Source organism: Rhinatrema bivittatum, chromosome 7, assembly GCF_901001135.1.
Source record: "Rhinatrema bivittatum chromosome 7, aRhiBiv1.1, whole genome shotgun sequence".
Taxonomy (NCBI): domain Eukaryota; kingdom Metazoa; phylum Chordata; class Amphibia; order Gymnophiona; family Rhinatrematidae; genus Rhinatrema; species Rhinatrema bivittatum.
In genome coordinates, this window is record NC_042621.1 from 313,043,976 (window position 1) to 313,062,610 (window position 18,635).

Consider the following 18,635-nt stretch of genomic DNA (forward strand, 5'->3'; position numbering starts at 1 on the left):
AATTATAGGCACTTGGACTGCTTTTCTTATTATTGGAACCTCACTGTCGGGATGCCCTAATTCTAATGCATCATTAGTATCCTTTGAAGATACCTACCTCCGAACCATGCCCTGCTGAGCAACTGTCTGCTTTCCTCCTTGTTGTAGTTTAAAAGCTGCTCTATCTCCTTTTTAAAAGTTAGTGCCAGCAGCTTGGTTCCACTCTGGTTAAGGTGGAGTCCATTCTTTCGAAAATGTTTCCCCAGTTTCTTACAAAACTGAATCCCTATTCCCTGCACCATTGACTCATCCACACATTGAGACTCCGGAGCTCTGCCTGACTCTGGGGACCTGCACGTGGAACAGGAAGCATTTCAGAGAATGCTACCCTGGAGGTTCTGGATTTCAGCTTTCTTCCTAAAATCCTAAATTTTGCTTCCAGAACCTCTCTCCCACATTTTCCTGTTGTTGGTGCCCACATGTACCACGACAGCCGGCTCCTTCCCAGCACTGTTTATAATTCTATCTAGGTGACGCGTGAGATCTGCCACCAGGCAAGTTACCAGGTGGTCCTCGCGTTCACCAGCCACCCTACTATCTACATTTCTAATAATTGAATCACCAACTATGATGGCTGACCTAACCCTTCCCTCCTGGGCAGTAGCCCTGGGAGGCATGTCCTCAGTGCGAGAGGACAATACATCACATGGAGAGCAGGTCTTTCCTACAGGATGACTTCCTGCTACACCAGGGTGATGTTCTACTGGGATACCTTTCTGATCCAAGGCAGCACTGGGGCTGTCAGACTGGATTTGGGACTTGGCTACTATGTCCCTGAAGGTCTCATCAATGTATCTGTCTCCCTCAGCTCCTCCAAATCTGCTACTCTAGCCTCCAGAGATTGGACTTGTTCCCTGAGAGCCAGGAGCTCTTTGCACCGAGTGCACACATACAATCTCTCACTGGCGGGTAAAAAATCAGATATGTGACACTCAATGCAAGAGACTGGAAAGCCCCCCTCTTGCTGCTGGACTGCTGCCTTCATCTTAATTTTATTGAGTTCCTAGTTAAGTTTAGGATACTATGGGAGTTTGAATTAGAGTACTTTATATTTACAGGTGAATTTACCAATTAATCAGCTAGTGTCCTACAAGGGGATGATTAAACTTTCAATAAGGGCTGGTACAATAGAGCCTGATTGATTTTTAATGAGAAAGTGTCTCTTGCCTAAAAATCAAGGGTTCAGTGGGTGGGAAAGACAGACACTAGAATTAACTATCTCTGGCTTGCTTATTACCTCAGACACACACAAGCTCTAAAGAAAATATCCCTCTATTTCATCTTTCTCTAAACTTTTTTTTTTAAGTCCAACGATTTCCCAAAGCTATACTTACCAATCCTTTTTAGCCACCATTAAATTGATCTTCACTCAAATAATTGAAGGGTTTGAGATTTCGGGACCTCCGACTTAATATCTCCATGATATTAAGTTGGAGGGTGCCGGCAGAAATTAGTGCCTACCTTTGGGTAGGCGCTAATTTCTGAAAGTAAAATGTACGGCTTGACTGCACATTTTGCTTTCTGAATCGCGCGGGAATACTTAATAGGGCATTTGCATGTTGCGGGCGCTATTAGGTTCGGGAGGGTTGGACGCACATTTTCGATACGCTATTACCCCTTACTGAATAAGGGGTAAAGCTAGCGCATCCAGAACGGGTTAACAGTGCGCTCCGGTACTGTATGTGATCAGAGTAATACTCACTCTTGGTCTTCACACAGCTCAGCAGATAATCATGCAAAAGGCTATGATATGTTGAGTAAGAATCATTATCCTTCTGTTTTCTCCATCTTTCAGCTTTGCATAATATTTTTCTTTGATCAGAAATGACCTGGTAAAACCATGGGTCTCGTCTGATGCTTTCTTGTGCCCTGATTTCATGCAAAGTTGAAAGCTAATTGTACATATGTGATAGGCTTGAATGTCATTTATTTTATTTTATCTGAAAAGGTACCCTGTCCCAGTCCTCCAATGCCACTTCAGCATGCAACTGTGATTTAAATTGGTTAATCTGTTAGTGGATGCTTCCACACTTAGCATGAATAATCAACGTATGTCGTTTAATTACACCAAAAACTTGAAAATAAATGAAATGATCAGACATGAATCATAACACTTGAAATTCTCTTCACTAGGCCTTCCCCACAAAGTAAAAGATCCAAAATATGCCCAGCTTTATGAGTTACCCCTTCAGTAAGCTGGACATAAGTAATAGCAGTCATAACGGAAAGAAAATCCTGCACCCATATGACAAAAGTATCATCTAGGTGCAATTTAGTCTCCTACGATAATAAGATTCATAAATATAAGAGAGAGAGAAGCTAAGAGCTCAAGTAATGTAGTTAAATCACTTTCTATAGACCCTGGAGGAAAACAGAAAAAATAAAGCACCTTCCATAATTAAAAGTAGTACATTTTGAATAATAATTTGCAATAGTGATATCACTAGAGATTTATAATATGAAAGTACTTTCTACCTTTATACTTGCTTTTTTGAATGTGTTCTAGAAGGAAAAAAAGAGATTGTTGATGTAATAGATATCTGTATTGTGTTTTGGCATGTTATGCCATGAAAATTAAAAATTAATAAAGTATAAAAAAAAATATATATAAAGCACCCATTCGCACACTCTAATAAGCAAAACTTCCAGAGGTGCTAAAGGCTCAGGCACTATCCGCTTTGCCATCAGTGTTTTCTAAAAATAATCACTACTTCACCCTCCCTGCCTCATGCAGCAAGCCTTCTGAAAATATGCATATCCCATTACACTATCAAAATCATGATGCCATGATTCAATTATACATAATATATTCACTTTATAACAATCTAAAATGTCAAGTAACTATTCCTCATTGTTCTAGTGTTTATAAAGCTGATGTCTGCATCTCAGCATTATAAGGCAAAGAATATAAATAGAGCAATGGTTGTGTTATTGCTTCTATTTTCTTAAAATCCTGCATAACGACCCCATCCAGAAATGACTGGAATCATACATGCCATTATCAACCAAATATTAGGCGCAGAGATCATAGAGAACTCTATGACAAGGCTATTAAAACAAAGAAACCCTGACTAATAAATTAAACAAGTATGTAACCTAAGAGACTTCACCCTGGATCCAAAGTCTCAAGGTCGGAGTCTGGATCCAGTGAAGGGGCCTACAAAGGCAGGTTTAGGTGTAGGAATAAGAGGGCTGCTTTGTGGGATTAGTATGGAGGTCCAGACTAAGGTGGTGGTGTGACCAGGAAATAGGGTACACTGTTATTGCATAAGGGTCTAACTTGATATTTGCTGTATAAAAAATCAATCCAGGGAATGGCAATGCTGGTGTGTGGGAACCTTGATTAGTTGTATGAGGTCCAGAATGCTCCGTTGGAAGCTGGCAGCATTACTTTTAGGGAGGCCTCTGCGTGATAGTCTCCCAGTACAAAGAGTTTATGGGTGGTAGTGGCAATGTTGCATTGGAATTCAAGGAGTCTAAGAAGGGAGTCAGGATGATTGTCAGGTAGGACAATTTTTGCTCCTTTGTTACCTTGGATTTTAAGTATAAGGTGGCTGGATTAGCCTATTTGTTCTATTTATTTATTTAAAAACATTTCTATAGCGCTTTATCCAAGGATTGTTCAATGCGGTTTATGGATAAAACAACTTAATTTTATAAAATAAGACAATAAGTAAAGGAAAAATAAAATAACATACATAGAAGAGACCAGGAAAGGGAGAGAGTGACTGACCTGTGAGAGTGTCTGAGGAGGAGACCGGAGGCCAGTCGGGCCCGGATAGGTTCGGGAACACCGACGAGGTGGGCAGAGGACATGCCCCGTAAGTGACGTCACCAGCATGAGACGTTGGAGGAGGCTTTAAAGTCGCCCCCCTGCAGCGTGCAGCCAAAGCCGTGCACGGCTTTGGTTTTTAACATCTACAATTTTGCATCTAGGAAGCCTTTTCTACCTCTCCAATCTCCACCTGGGGGAATCATAAGTAAGACGACCAACTCAGCTAAGTACTTTCTTGTTTCTTTTGGACTTTCCTGTTAAAAGCTATGCCTCACTCAGCCCGTAAATGCAGGGCTAGAGAGAGGTCTATAATTGAAAGTACATTAGCTAGTCCGGTTTTGGGCCCATTGGATGCCCACATCAGAAGGGGAGCCACAAAGCTGGGAGAAACGTCACTTGAAGGGGTGCAGGAAGGCACGGCAGCCCTTCGTGACTGGGAGATCTCGTCCCTGGATTATAGACCCCCCTCCCCCGCCCGAGAATCCTGCAAAGATAAGACTTGAACCATTTAAGGACTCTGTCGCCTCTTGAAAAAAGTGGCGAACAGGAAGGTGGACTAGGAACAACTTTGGTTCCAAATGCAGGAGTATCTAGCATTGCTAGTGTGCCAGAGGGGAAGGTGATAGAGGGTTTGTTGTTGACCCAGGAAGTTAGTTCAGGCTGGGATCATTCAGGTATAATACCAATTGTGAGACCACCTGTATTTTCTTTGGAAGTTATATGGGAAACCTTGGTTGTCTTAAATAAGAATGTTCTCGTGCAATTGAAACCCATAGTTAAAAATATAGAAAAATTGGAACTTAAAGTTACTAAGGTAATTCTTGATGACAAAATGAGAGATCAGGCTATTGAGAATAATTCCATGGAATTGAAAAAGTTAAGTAATCAAAATGAGCTAATTATGAAGGAAAATCAATATCTCTCTAGAAAATCTGGAAAACCAACTTAGAAGTAGAAATTTAAGTCTGGTAAAGTTTCTGAAGGTGCCAGCTTTATTAGCTAAAGAAATGTGGAACACATTCGTTTTAGAATTTCTTAAAATTCCACAACAAGCACTTCCCCCTCTTACTCAGGTACATTATATTCCTTCTTGGAAGATTACAATTGAGAAGGAACAAGAATTTCAGTCTATAACTCCATTAAATGTTACAGAAATTTTAGAATCTACTAGTTTAGAAATGGCCCAGCCAGCCACTGTGGTAATTTCCTTTTTATTAAATTCGGATAAAGAGCAGGTTCAGAAATTATTCTTTAGAAATATTAAGGAGACATTTTGCCAGCTGACAGTAAGAATATTTCCAGATGTTACCAAAGAAACTCAAAGGAGGAGGAAAGAAAGAGTTCCTTAACCTGAGACCAAAATTGTTACAAGTGGATGCTTTGTACAAACTAAAATTCCCATGTAAATGTTGTATAGTATCCCAAAGTGTTAAGTATTGTTTTTTCCAGCCATCACAGTTGATAACATTTATAAGAGTAAACAAAGTGATCAAAATCTGGGATCTACAACTCCTCAGTAATATAACAAAAAGCTCTAAGAGTGTAATTTAGGAAAACCTAGTGAGGTCGTCTGTTATTTCTTATGTTTTTCTAATGAATGATACACCTTCTTATTCAAATTCCCCCTTCTTTGAGGACTTAGAAAAATATGGTTCATGTGTTTTTTCCTAAATTTAATATTGTATCTTTATGTTTATGAAATGGATGGCCAGGTATCTGTATCAAGGAGTTCTTGATTGTAATTTTGAAAATTTGAGAAATAAAAAATTAAAAAAAATAAAATAACATACATAATAAAAAATTGACTAAAAAATTAGACATAAAACTGCAGCTGAGAATATGCAAAGTAATTAAAAACTCATGTTTGAGAAGCAGGGAGCGGGTAAAGATGAAAGCAACTCCTTCTGCACGGCCCATGGATCAGGTTGTGTAATGAATTTTGTAGTCAGGTGGGCAGAGCTGAGTGAGAGTAACAGTATTGCCTTCTCCTATCCAGGTCTCAGTGATATCTGGGATATGGAGTTGCAGTATCCTAGCGATATTAAGTCCGAGGAACCAAAAAGGTTAAAAAAAAAAAAAAAGTGCAGGTGGGTCAAGTTAGGAAAACAGACGCTCAGTTTTACGAGTGACCATTTCCCTAACCCGTGTCTGTCAGAGGGTTCAGAAATCGGATGCTCAGTTTTACGAGTGACCATTTCCCTAACCCATGTCTGTCAGCGGGTTCAGAAATCGGATGCTCAGTTTTACGAGTGACCATTTCCCTAACCCGTGTGTGTCAGCGGGTTCAGAAATCGGATGCTCAGTTTTACGAGTGACCATTTCCCTAACCCGTGTCTGTCAGCGGGTTCAGAAATCGGACGCTCAGTTTTACGAGTGACCTTTTCCCTAACCCGTGTGTGTCAGAGGGTTCAGAAATCGGATGCTCAGTTTTACGAGTGACCATTTCCCTAACCCGTGTCTATCAGAGGATTCAGAAATCGGATGCTCAGTTTTACGAGTGACCATTTCCCTAACCCGTGTCTGTCAGCGGATTCAGAAATCGGATGCTCAGTTTTACGAGTGACCATTTCCCTAACCCGTGTCTGTCAGAGGGTTCAGAAATCAGACGCTTAGTTTTACGAGTGACCATTTCCCTAACCCGTGTGTGTCAGTGGGTTCAGAAATCGGATGCTCAGTTTTACGAGTGACCATTTCCCTAACCCGTGTGTGTCAGAGGGTTCAGAAATCGGAAGCTCAGTTTTACGAGTGACCATTTCCCTAACCCGTGTGTCAGAGGGTTCAGAAATCGGAAGCTCAGTTTTACGAGTGACCATTTCCCTAACCCGTGTGTGTCAGAGGGTTCAGAAATCGGATGCTCAGTTTTACGAGTGACCATTTCCCTAACCCGTGTCTGTCAGAGGATTCAGAAATCAGACGCTCAGTTTTACGAGTGACCATTTCCCTAACCCGTGTGTGTCAGTGGGTTCAGAAATCAGACGCTCAGTTTTACGAGTGACCATTTCTCTAACCCGTGTCTGTCAGAGGATTCAGAAATCAGACGCTCAGTTTTACGAGTGACCATTTCCCTAACCCGTGTGTGTCAGTGGGTTCAGAAATCAGACGCTCAGTTTTACGAGTGACCATTTCTCTAACCCGTGTCTCAGAGGGTTCAGAAATCGGATGCTCAGTTTTACGAGTGACCATTTCCCTAACCCGTGTGTGTCAGCGGGTTTAGAAATCGGATGCTCAGTTTTACGAGTGACCATTTCCCTAACCCGTGTCTGTCAGCGGGTTCAGAAATCGGATGCTCAGTTTTACGAGTGACCATTTCCCTAACCCGTGTCTGTCAGCGGATTCAGAAATCGGATGCTCAGTTTTACGAGTGACCATTTCCCTAACCCGTGTCTGTCAGTGGGTTCAGAAAACGGACACTCGTAAAACTGAGAGTCTGATTTCTGAACCCACTGACAGCCACCTCTCTGAGTTTCCTCCGCTAAGGAGGTGCTAGGTCTGCGCTATTGTCCCTAGTGCCTCCTTTTTAGTGTAACCCCTCATTTAAATACAGGATCGCCCACGCTGGGAACGTTCCCACACACTTTACAGTATCAGCATGTTAGATAAGCAGATAAATGTTCTCAATTCTATTTAGCTAGATATTCAGCCTCACAGCCAGATAAAAGTACAGCTGAGTGTATGGCTAAATTTAGCTTGTCCATATAGATTTAGTAAGGTTGGTTAGCGCTGGAATCAGTGCTAACTGGATAAGTTGCCTTGTTAAAAAAGTTGATAATGCTGGCGATCTCCAATTATTTTCCCTTCTCCTCCCTCCGTCCGGATGGGTATCTGATGCATAAAACCCCCTAAATATGCCACCACCTTACTTCAATGCACCTCCCTCCTGGGTAGCGATTAAAAAAAAAAAACAATTTCAGGTTCCCTCTTCTGGGGAGGGCTGATACCCCATCTTCCTCCTCCCCCAGTTTCCTAATATACCTCCTCACCATGCCGAGCCCTACTGCCACTCCCTCAGAGAAGACCCCCCCCCCCACCAAAATCACCTGAAGAGAGCTGACAAGAAGACTGGCAGCCTTTTGGCTGGGCTTTTCTTGCTGCTCTGGCGATGACTCTCATATGCCTGACAGTTAAGAGAGATCCTTAGCTAGATCTGTATTCTCTGGGACAGCCAGCAGACTAGAAAGGTAAAATATTCCGTTTATGCTGACACAAAGTACGATGCATCAGGTGTCGAGTCCTGGCAGGACAGAGAGATGTTAGGCTGTAGTTTGCTGGGTTAACAAGGCAGAGTTGCATGTGACTATGGCAGTATCTGGTAAGCTGGAGGGTATAGCAAGGGATGATCAGGCGATACAGTAGCTATGACATATTAAGGAGCATTGTGTGCATAAATGAAATGCTCTAGTTACATGAGGAAACCTGTTGCAGAGAAGGAAAGTGATGTAGGGCATGCTAGGATGTGAGTGAGGTGAATCTATTTAGGATGGCAGCATAGGGTGATGAGGAGGATGACATGGCTGGGTAAGGGAGCTCAGCAGGGTATAAGACACTGAGGTGCCTCACTGAAGAATGGCACAATTGGGTGATGCTGTTTTCAGATACTAAGTAATGTATTCATTCCTTTTTTTTTTTCTTTGAAGCTTTTATGACTATGCTGGGAAAGTTAATGAGGAACGTTTGGACAGGATTCTGAAAGATCGCAGGAAAGTAAGTGTCACCATTTTATCGTTCAGCTTTTCCTCCTGTGTCACAAGAGAGGAGGGACAAGAAGGGATCTATAAACACCTGGGGGAGGGACACATTAATGTGGGGTATACCTAATCTTATCCCAGGACAAGCAGGATGCTAGTCCTCACATATGGGTGACATCAGTAATGGAGCCCCTATACGGGAAAACTTCTATCAAAGTTTCTATGAAACTTTTGACTGGCACCAGAGTGCCTACTGAGCATGCCCAGCATGCCATGATATTCCCTGCCACAGGGGTCTCCCTTCAGTCTTTTTTTTTCCGCGGAGCCGTTAGCCTCGCGGTTAATCTGGAGTCCTGTGGTGAATTTCACCACTCACAAAACTTTAGAAAAGTTTAAAAAAGATCAGGAAAAACTTTCCACCGCACGGGTCTTCCTTCCGTTCCTTCGCGGTTTCAGTTTTTTCCCTGAGTTTTCGTCGGTTCCATACCGTTTTTTCCGCTACATTGCCGTCGAAGGCTGTCCGGCGAAAATGGCTTTGGGTTTTAAAAAATGCCCGAATTGTGCGAGAAATATGTCCATTACGGACCCGCACCAAGAATGTGTTCTTTGCCTAGGCGAAAAACACGACGTAAAGTCTTGTCCTTTATGTGCCGAAATGACATCGAAGGGATGTCAGCTCCGGATGGAGAAAATGGAGCATCTCTTCAAAATTCAACTGCTCCCAACAACTTCAACGTCAGCCCAATCATCGCCATCGGGATCGATAAGGCAAGTTGTGCTGAAAAGGCGACATCCAGGTGAGGCCGGAGACGCTTCTACTCCCTCCCCCTCGCCATCGTCGAAGGCGTCCACCTCCGGCAGTGAAAAACAAAAGGAGAAGCATCGGCATCGACGCCAGCACATCACGTACCCACGGAACCATGGAAGGATGCGGCCTCCTCCGCTAAGAAAGCTTGGCCGAGCGCGGAGGCTCCGAGGCCTACGGTACCGGGGCGATCCCCTACCGGTGCCGGGCACCATACCTCCTCAGGGCTCTGAGGAGGTATCGCCATCACCATCGCCGCCTCCCCCCATAGCTGCTCTGATACCATCAGCTATGCGGGCGGAACTTGACGAGTACATCCATCAAGCGGTGCAACAAGCGCTTCTCGGTGCGGTACCATGCCAGCCATCGACACCGATGTCGCCATCGACACCAGCTCCGATGCCTTCCGATCCATCGATACCGGTACGGCCTTCGATTCCGCAGCCGATGCCCACGATGCCTTGCCCGATGCCTTCACCGATTCCACCGGTGACTCCCATCGGTGCCACCTTCAGATTTCACGGTTCTTCAACCACTGATGACTAAACTGGACACTCTACTTGATGCTTTCTCGAGAAAGCCCAGAGACATCCATGAAGAACCTGTTCCAGGACCCTCAGGAGTTCCCAGGCCTCATCAGCCTCATTCTCCCTTCTTCTACCGATGCCCAGAGACCCAGCGCTGGTGCCGGTTACACCACAGCCACTGAGATCACCAAGAGAGACGGGCACTGACAGAGATGGAGTACTCCTCAGAAGAAGACATACTGTCTGAACCATCTCCTCCTGAGGACCGTAGGAAGTCTCCTCTGGAAGATTTATCTTTCTCAAACTTTGTGAAGGACATGGCGGACACCATCCCCTTCCAGTTGCATGCAGAGGTGGATGCCAGACAAAAGACACTAGAGGTCCTACAATTTGTAGACCCTCCCAAAGAGATTTTGGCAGTGCCGGTACATGAAGTATTACAAGAGCTCATGTACCGGATATGGGAACATCCAGGTTCACTGGCAGCGGTCAATAGGAGGTCAGATGCCACCTACTTAGTCCAACCAATACCTGGATTTCAAAAAACCCAGTTACCGCACCAGTCAGTGGTCATAGAGTCGGCCCAGAAAAAGGCTAAAAGATTAAAATCTCATTCCTCCACACCACCTGGGAAGGACAACAGATTCATGGACAACTTAGGCTGAAAAGTTTTCCAAGGTTCTATGTTGGTTTCTCGGATTGCATCTTACCAACTTTTTATGAACCAATACCAAAGAAATCTTTGGAAACAAGTCCAGGACCTGGTACTCTCACTTCCTGATCAATATCAGGAACCATTCCATCAACTGGTGCATAAGGCCTAGAGGCAAGCAAACATGAAGTCAGAGCTACCTACGACAGTTTTGAAACTGCAGCACGTCTCTCTGCTTCAGGAATAACAGCACGTAGATGGGCCTGGCTTAAGGCATCCGATCTCCGGCCGGAGGTACAGGAAAGACTAGCAGACCTTCCCTGTTTGGGGGATACCTTGTTTGGCGACAAGGTTAAAGAAGCGGTTGCGACTATTAAAGATCATACTGAGACACTTAAGCAACTTTTCTTACTGCCTCAGGAGCCTCAACCCCCGGTCAGAAGACCTCCTAGAAGGGATATAAGGCGCCCTTACTACTGCCAACGCCGCTATTATCCCCCATCAAACCGGGCAAGACCATCTCGCCCAGCTCAGCGTCCATAGGCTAGGCAAAGGCCGGCAAGGCCTCAACCTCCTCCTCAAACTGCCTCAACATCAGGTTTTTGAAAGAACATCAGAGAGCAGCAGCCAACCCACCAACCCACTCCCACACCTACCGGTAGGAGGTCGTGGCGACCTCCTACCGGTCTGTTGTCCTTTTTTCATCACACCTGGACCTCCATAACCACAGACCAATGGGTACTTTCCATAACAGCTCACGGTTACCGATTGGATTTTCTCACTGACCAAAAGACTCCACCACTCTCATCTTGGACAGTGAATCAACACTCAAATTCTACAAGCAGAATTATCCGCCCTTCTGAGAGCCAGGGCCATAGAGCCAGTCACCGGGCCTCAACAGGGCAGAGGATTCTACTCCCGCTCCTCATTCCAAAGAAAACAGGAGGCCTTCATCCCATCCTAGACCTCAGAAATCTCAACAAATTTCTCAAAAAAGAAAAATTCAGGATGGTGTCGTTAGCCACGGTGCTGCCTCTCCTTCAAAGAGAGGACTGGCTCTGCTCTCTGGATCTTCAAGACGCCTAAGCTCACATTCCCATCTTTCCTCCACATCGCCAGTACTTGCGATTTCTGGTAAAAGGTCAACATTTTCAATACCGAGTGCTACCATTTGGCCTAGTCTCAGCACCTCGAGTGTTCACAAAGTGTCTGGCAGTAGTGGTGGCACATCTTCACAAACAAAAGGTGCATGTATTCCCTTATCTGGACGACTGGCTCATCAGAAGTCAGACTCAAGAAGGAGCTCTCAATTCCCTCAAGCTCACAGTCAACTTGCTTCACTCCTTGGGATTTCTCATCAACTACCAGAAATCCCACTTCACACCATCTCACCTGTTACAATTCATAGGTGCAGATCTAAACACCACCATAGCAAAAGCTTTTCTTCCAAGAGACCGTGCTCAAACACTCGTTCTCCTGGCACACTCTCTCCGAAATCAATCTCAAGTTACAACTCATCAGTGCCTCACCCTACTCGGTCACATGGCCTCCACAGTTCATGTCACTTCCATGGCCAGACTGACCATGCGACTAATGCAATGGACATCAAATCACAGTGGATTCAAGCCATTCAACCATTGTCCACTCGCATTCAGATAACGCAGGAACTGCGTTCCTCTCTCCTCTGGTGGACATCAATGAACAATTTGCTCAAAGGTCTGCCCTTCCAACAAACCAGTTCCACAACTAACATTAACTACAGATGCATCCACCTTAGGCTGGGGAGCACACATTGGTCATCTCCAGACCCAAGGGACGTGGACAACAGCTGAAGCCTCCTTTCAAATAAACTTCCTAGAGCTTCGAGCTATACGTTATGCACTACATGCGTTCAAAGACTGCCTCTCACACAAGACTGTGCTGATTCAAACGGACAACACAGTAGCCATGTGGTACATCAACAAACAAGGGGGAACAGGTTCCTACCTCCTTTGCCAAGAAGCAGCACAGATTTGGGACTGGGCCCTAGCACATTCAATTCTTCTACGGGCCACTTACCTAGCAGGCATCCGCAACATAATAGCCAATCGCCTCAGTCGTCAGTTCCAACCACACGAGTGGTCCTTGGATCCAACGATAGCAACCAAGATCTTCCAACGTTGGGGTCAACCAACAATAGATCTCTTTGCATCCCATCTGAACTACAAAGTGAACAATTACTGCTCCCTGTTACAACAGGAGAACAACCTACCAAAGGACGCCTTTGCTCGCCATTGGAACTCAGGCCTGTTATATGCTTATCCACCGATACCGCTCATAACCAAAACTCTAGTGAAGCTACAACAGGACAAAGGGACCATGATACTCATAGCCCCATACTGCCCTCGACAAGTATCGTTTCCCACATTGCTATACCTCTCAGTCCGGGATCCAGTTTGTCTGGGAGTAGCTCCCACTCTCATAACTCAGGATCAGGGTCGGTTGCGCCATCCCAACCTTCAATCCCTATCCCTGACAGCATGGATGTTGAAAGCTTGATCTTACAACCACTCAACCTTCCAACCACTATATCTCAAGTGCTTATAGCTTCACGTAAACCTTCCACTAGAAAGAATTATTCCTACAAATGGAAACGGTTTACTTTGTGGTGCACTCAGAAATCTATAGATCCTTTCTCTTGCCCCACTACTTCACTACTAGACTACCTATACCATCTTTCAGACTCTGGTCTTAGGACTTCATCTGTAAGAGTTCATTTGAGTGTAATCTCAGCTTACCATAACAAGATGGGAGACGCACCTATCTCTACACAGCCTATCGTCAGTAAGTTTATGAAAGGTTTAACTCACCTTAAACCTCCACTGCATTCCCCAAGCATACAATGGGACCTAAATGTAGTATTAGCCAGGCTCATGTGTTCTCCATTCGAACCCATAGATACCTGTGACCTTAAATATCTTACATGGAAAATTGTATTCCTCATAGCCATTATATCAGCTAGAAGAGTCGGTGAACTACAAGCTCTTGTCACATACGAACCCTTTACAAAGTTCCTACATGACAAGGTGGTCCTCCGTACTCATCCTAAATTCCTTCCAAAAGTAGTCACGGAATTCCACCTGAATCAATCTATAGTTTTACCAACATTCTTTCCAAGGCCTCACTCTCACCAGGGAGAAAGAGCCTTACATACCTTGGACTGTAAACGTGCACTATCCTTCTATTTAAACCGCACTACACTCCAAAGGAAATCCACTCAGCTATTTGTATCTTATGATCCAAACAAACCAGGTAAAGCAGTGGGAAAACATACTTTGTCAAACTGGCTAGCAGATTGCATACAGTTTTGTTATGAGAAAGCAGGCCTTACTCTTCAAGGGTGAGTAAAAGCACACTCAGACAGAGCAATGTCAACCTCAGAGGCACACCTTCGCTCTGTACCTATTCTGGACATTTGTAAAGCAGCAACATGGAGTTCTCTTCACACCTTTGCAGATCACTATTGTTTAGACAAAGAAGGAAGACAAGATTCAGCCTATGGACAATCCGTTTTAAAGAACTTGTTTCCAGTGTAATCCCAACTCCTTCTACATCCAACCTGCTGTGATCTTCGACTGATTCATTTCAACAACAATACTTCACTGTTTCCTCAATCCCAAATGACTCAGCCTCTAGCTTGCTAATCACCCATATGTGAGGACTAGCATCCTGCTTGTCCTGGGATAAAGCAAAATTGCTTACCTTGTAATAGGTGTTATCCCAGGACAGCAGGATGTAGTCCTCACGAAACCCACCCGCCACCCCGCGGAGTTGGGTCCGATACGTTTTATTATTTTATTTTTGGCTAACGCTAATTGCTACAAAACAGACTGAAGGGAGACCCCTGTGGCAGGGAATATCATGGCATGCTCAGTAGGCACTCTGGGTGCCAGTCAAAAGTTTCATAGAAACTTTGATAGACGTTTTTCCGTATAGGGCTCCATTACTGATGTCACCCATATGTGAGGACTACATCCTGCTGTCCTGGGATAACACCTATTACAAGGTAAGCAATTTTGCTTTATTGGGCTCTGTATCTGGTCTGAAAGAAAGAGGATTGTGGTTGTACTGTAATGTGATAGTAACGATGAGTGCAAGGGAGATGGAATAGAAGAGCCATGTGGGAATGGGGTCAGAGGAATAAACAATACATTTGGAAAAGGAGAGAAGATGGGCAGGTTCCTTCCTGATGATTTCTTGGCAGGAGCCAAGGAAAGAGGACAGGAATGAAGTTGGGGGAGGGGGGATGGACGTGGGGCTGGTAGAGACCTCAAGATTAATCTTATGAATATTTTCGTAGAAGAACTTTAAGCCATAGTCTGAGCGGAGACTGAAAAGCAGTGGGAGATGGAGGCAGTTTGAGGAGGGGGAGGTGGGTGTGTTGGGGTTAGAGGCAAAGCTGTTTGTCAGATGTATATAGTGGGTTTATTTGGCCAGTGCAGTAGCAGAAGGAGGTGAGAATGAATTTGAATTAGAACTGTATGACGTCAACATGGGATCAGGATTTTAGCCCCAGACGGTCTGCAGAGTGAGTGCAGTGATATCTGGAAGGAAGCCAAAGTTGGCATTTAAGGGTGGGCCCCTGTGTACCAAGGAAGAGATTATGACACTGTAAGAATATAAATAAAGCTCAGTTTTACACAAATTCTAAAACTGTTAGCAAAATCAGAGCTTCTTGTCCTGATTCACGACATGAGGTCGGATGGGCCTTTGGAATATCATGTCCTGTATTTTCTGTGCTTTCGGGTCCTTGTTAACACTTCTCTTTGCTTCTTTTTCACTCAACGCACAATAAAGCTCTGGAATTTGTTGCCAGAGGATGTGGTTAGTGCAGTTAGTGTAGCTGGGTTTAAAAAAGGTTTGGATAAGTTCTTGGAGGAGAAGTCCATTAACGACTATTAATCAAGTTTACTTAGGGAATAGCCACTGCTATTAATTGCATCAGTAGCATGGGATCTTCTTAGTTTTTGGGTACTTGCCAGGTTCATGTGGCCTGGTTTTGGCCTCTGTTGGAAACAGGATGCTGGGCTTGATGGACCCTTGGTCTGACCCAGCATGGCAAGTTCTTATGTTCTTATGGTGTTTGATACAGATTGCAGTTTGAGAGGGCTGGAGTGAGAGTGTTAAGGGCACAGGAGAGTGTTGCATATATATCAAGAAACTGCTTTGACAACAGATCCTTACAAAGGAGAAGAGAGATGAAACGGTAATGGAGAGAATGCAAGGGTCAGGAACCTAGAGGTTCCTAAAGGTGGGTGACTAAATGAGATGGGGGTTGGGGGTCAGGGAAGGGCAGGAGAAAGTTATTAAATAATAGAGAGGGGAAGAGCAAAGGTGTGGAGTAGTCTGAAGGAATATGTGAAAGCAGAGGCCATGCCAGTGAGCAGAGTTAAAAATCAAAAGTTAAGGCAAGGCGCTTTAAGGCATTAGAGTGAAAAAGTTTGCCAGTATGGAAGTTAACATCCCCAAGAATAAAGGAATGGATAGATGACTCATGGAAGAAGGAAAGCCCGTAATTGAAGTCTGTGAAGAATTAAAAGGGGGAGCTTATAGGGTAGTGGATAGATGACAGCTACCTGGAAAAATGAATGAATAGGCAGATGAACGGGACTTCAAAGGAAGAAGGGGTGGAAAGTGCAGGAGGAGAGTAATAGCCTGATACTGCTATTGAAACCTTCTGAAGGATGTCTTTGTGAGAAACGAGATCTTCTATGACAGAGTACAGCAACTGAAGCAGAGCCCTCAAGGCAAAGCCAAATAAATGTCTCAATCATGAGATCATAAGATCTGTCGTCCTGGGTCAGACCAAGGTGCATTGAGCCCAGCATCCTGTCTCGGACAGTGGCCAGTCCAGGTCACAGTTTCCTGCTAGATTCCAAACAGTAGATCTGTTTCTTGTTGCTCACTCCAAGGATAGCAATAGCTTTCTCTTGTCTACTTGGCTAGTGATGTGTTGTCCTTCAGGAACTTGTCCAAGCCTCTTTTAAACCCCGCTACGCTAGTGATCTTGATCACGTCCTCTGGCAACAGATTTCACAGCTTGATAGTGCGCTGAGTGAAAAAAGTACTTTTATACGATTTGTTTTGAATCTTCTGGTTGTTAGTTTTATGGGGTGTCCCCTTGTTTTAGTATTATTTGAAAGGGTGAATAACCGTCCTTTATTTACCCGCTCCACCTCAATCAGTATTTTATAAACTTCTATCATGTCTCTTCTCCAAGCTTAAGAGTCCTAACCTGTGTAACCTCTCAACATATAGGAGCTGTTCCATCCCCTTTATCATTTTTGTCACCCTCCTTTGCACCTTTTCTAGTTCCACTACACCTTTCTTGAGTTGAGATGAGGAAACCAGAACTGGAAACAAATCTTGGTGCGGTTGCACCATGGATCAATACAGAGGCAATATGATATTTTCCTTTTATTCTCCATTCTTTTTTGAGTCATTCCTGACATTGAGAATATAAGAACTTGCCATACTGAGTTAGAGGATCCACCAAGCCCAGCTTCCTGTTTCAAACAGTGGCCAATCCAGGATGCAAACACCTGGCAAGTACCCAAACATTAATTAAATCCCAATCTACTAATGCCGGTAATAAGCAGTGGCTATTCCATAAGTCAACTTGATTAATACAGTTTATGGACTTCTCCTCCAGGAGCTTGTCCAAATCTTTTTAAACCCAGCTTTGCTAACCACCTTCACCACATCATCTGGCATTGAATTCCAGAGCTCAATTGTGCTTTGAGTGAAAGAATTTTCTTCGATTAATTTTAAATGTGCTACTTGCCAACTTCATGGCAAGTTACACATGAAGTTGGCCTTGAATTATCTGAAAGTGTAAATAACCGATTCACTTTTACCCATTCAAGTCCTCTCATGATTTTATAGACCTCTATCATATCCCTTCTCAGGCATAACAGCCCTAACCATTTTAACCTTTCTTCGTAGGGGAGTGTGACAGTGCGACCCTCTTTTTCCCCTTTAAACTGTGTGGGTCCAGGCATGGAGTTTGCTGCACCTTAAAATCCACAGAGGGAGAGAGCTCTGGGCGGGACCCTGCTGGGGGAAGGGAGAGTCCTGAGGGAGGGACCAGCTGTGTTCAGGAGGCCCACACTAGAAGGGAGTGAGTGTACACTGACCAGATCCCCTGCGTGTGTAAGTGGCTACTGCTAAGGTAGGCAGTGCACTGTTAGTTATTTTGTTTGCTAAATAAAGTTTTATCTGCATTAGAAAGCCTGGAGTCAGTGTGGCTTTCTGTCTCCAGCCAGGATAACACCGCTCGGTTTCCCACAGGGACCCATTCCTTCCCCTTTATCATTTTACTCACCCTACGTTGTACCTTTTCTAGTGCAGCTATATCTTTTTTTTTTGAGATGCGGTGGCTGGAATTGGTGTGGTCTCACTATGGAGCGATACAGAGGCATTATGAAGACTGGAGGGTGGCTAATGTAACCCCAGTATTTACAAAGAGCTTCTGGGGTGATCTAGGAAACTTTAGGCCAGTGAGCCTGACTTCAGTGCCAAGAAAAATAGTGGAAACTGTTGTAAAGATCATAATCACAGAACATATAGAAATAATTCCTAACATTCCCTTTGCTTTTTTGACTGCCGCAGCACACTGAGCCGACGATTTCAATGTGTTATCCACTATGACACCTAGATCTTTCTTGGGTGGTAGCACCTAATATGGAACCCAACATTGTGTAATTATAGCATGGGTTATTTTTCCCTATATGCATCACCTTGCACTTGTCCACATTAAATTTCATCTGCCATTTGGATGCCCAATCTTCCAGTCTCGCAAGGTCCTCCTGCAATTTCTTCGCCTCTCTCCACACATTGATCCTTTTCACCTTTCAGTCTCACTATACCACTTTGAACTTTTCTCCTTTCTCTGATGTATCTGAAAAATGTTTTGTCACCTCACTTTACCTCTTTGGCAATCCTCCCTTCCGCTTGACTTTTTGCCTTCTTGATTACTTTCTTCGTCTCCCTCAGTTCCACCAGATATTCTTCCTTGTGATCCTACCTTTGGGATCCTTTATATTTCTTAAACGCTGTTCTTTTAGCTTTTATTTTATCGGCCACCTCCTTTGAGAACCAGATAGGTTTCATT

At 44.1% G+C, this 18,635-nt stretch overlaps 1 protein-coding gene across 2 annotated transcripts in view; it reads left to right on the top strand.

Annotated features, from left to right (window-relative positions):
* ABRAXAS2 (abraxas 2, BRISC complex subunit) overlaps positions 1-18,635 on the top strand; it is a 154,463-nt gene that overhangs the window by 82,699 nt on the left and 53,129 nt on the right. For both annotated transcript variants that reach the window (XM_029610611.1, XM_029610612.1), the window contains exon 4: positions 8,449-8,515. In XM_029610611.1, the coding sequence (XP_029466471.1) occupies positions 8,449-8,515 (67 nt within the window). The remainder of the gene's footprint in view (positions 1-8,448; positions 8,516-18,635) is intronic.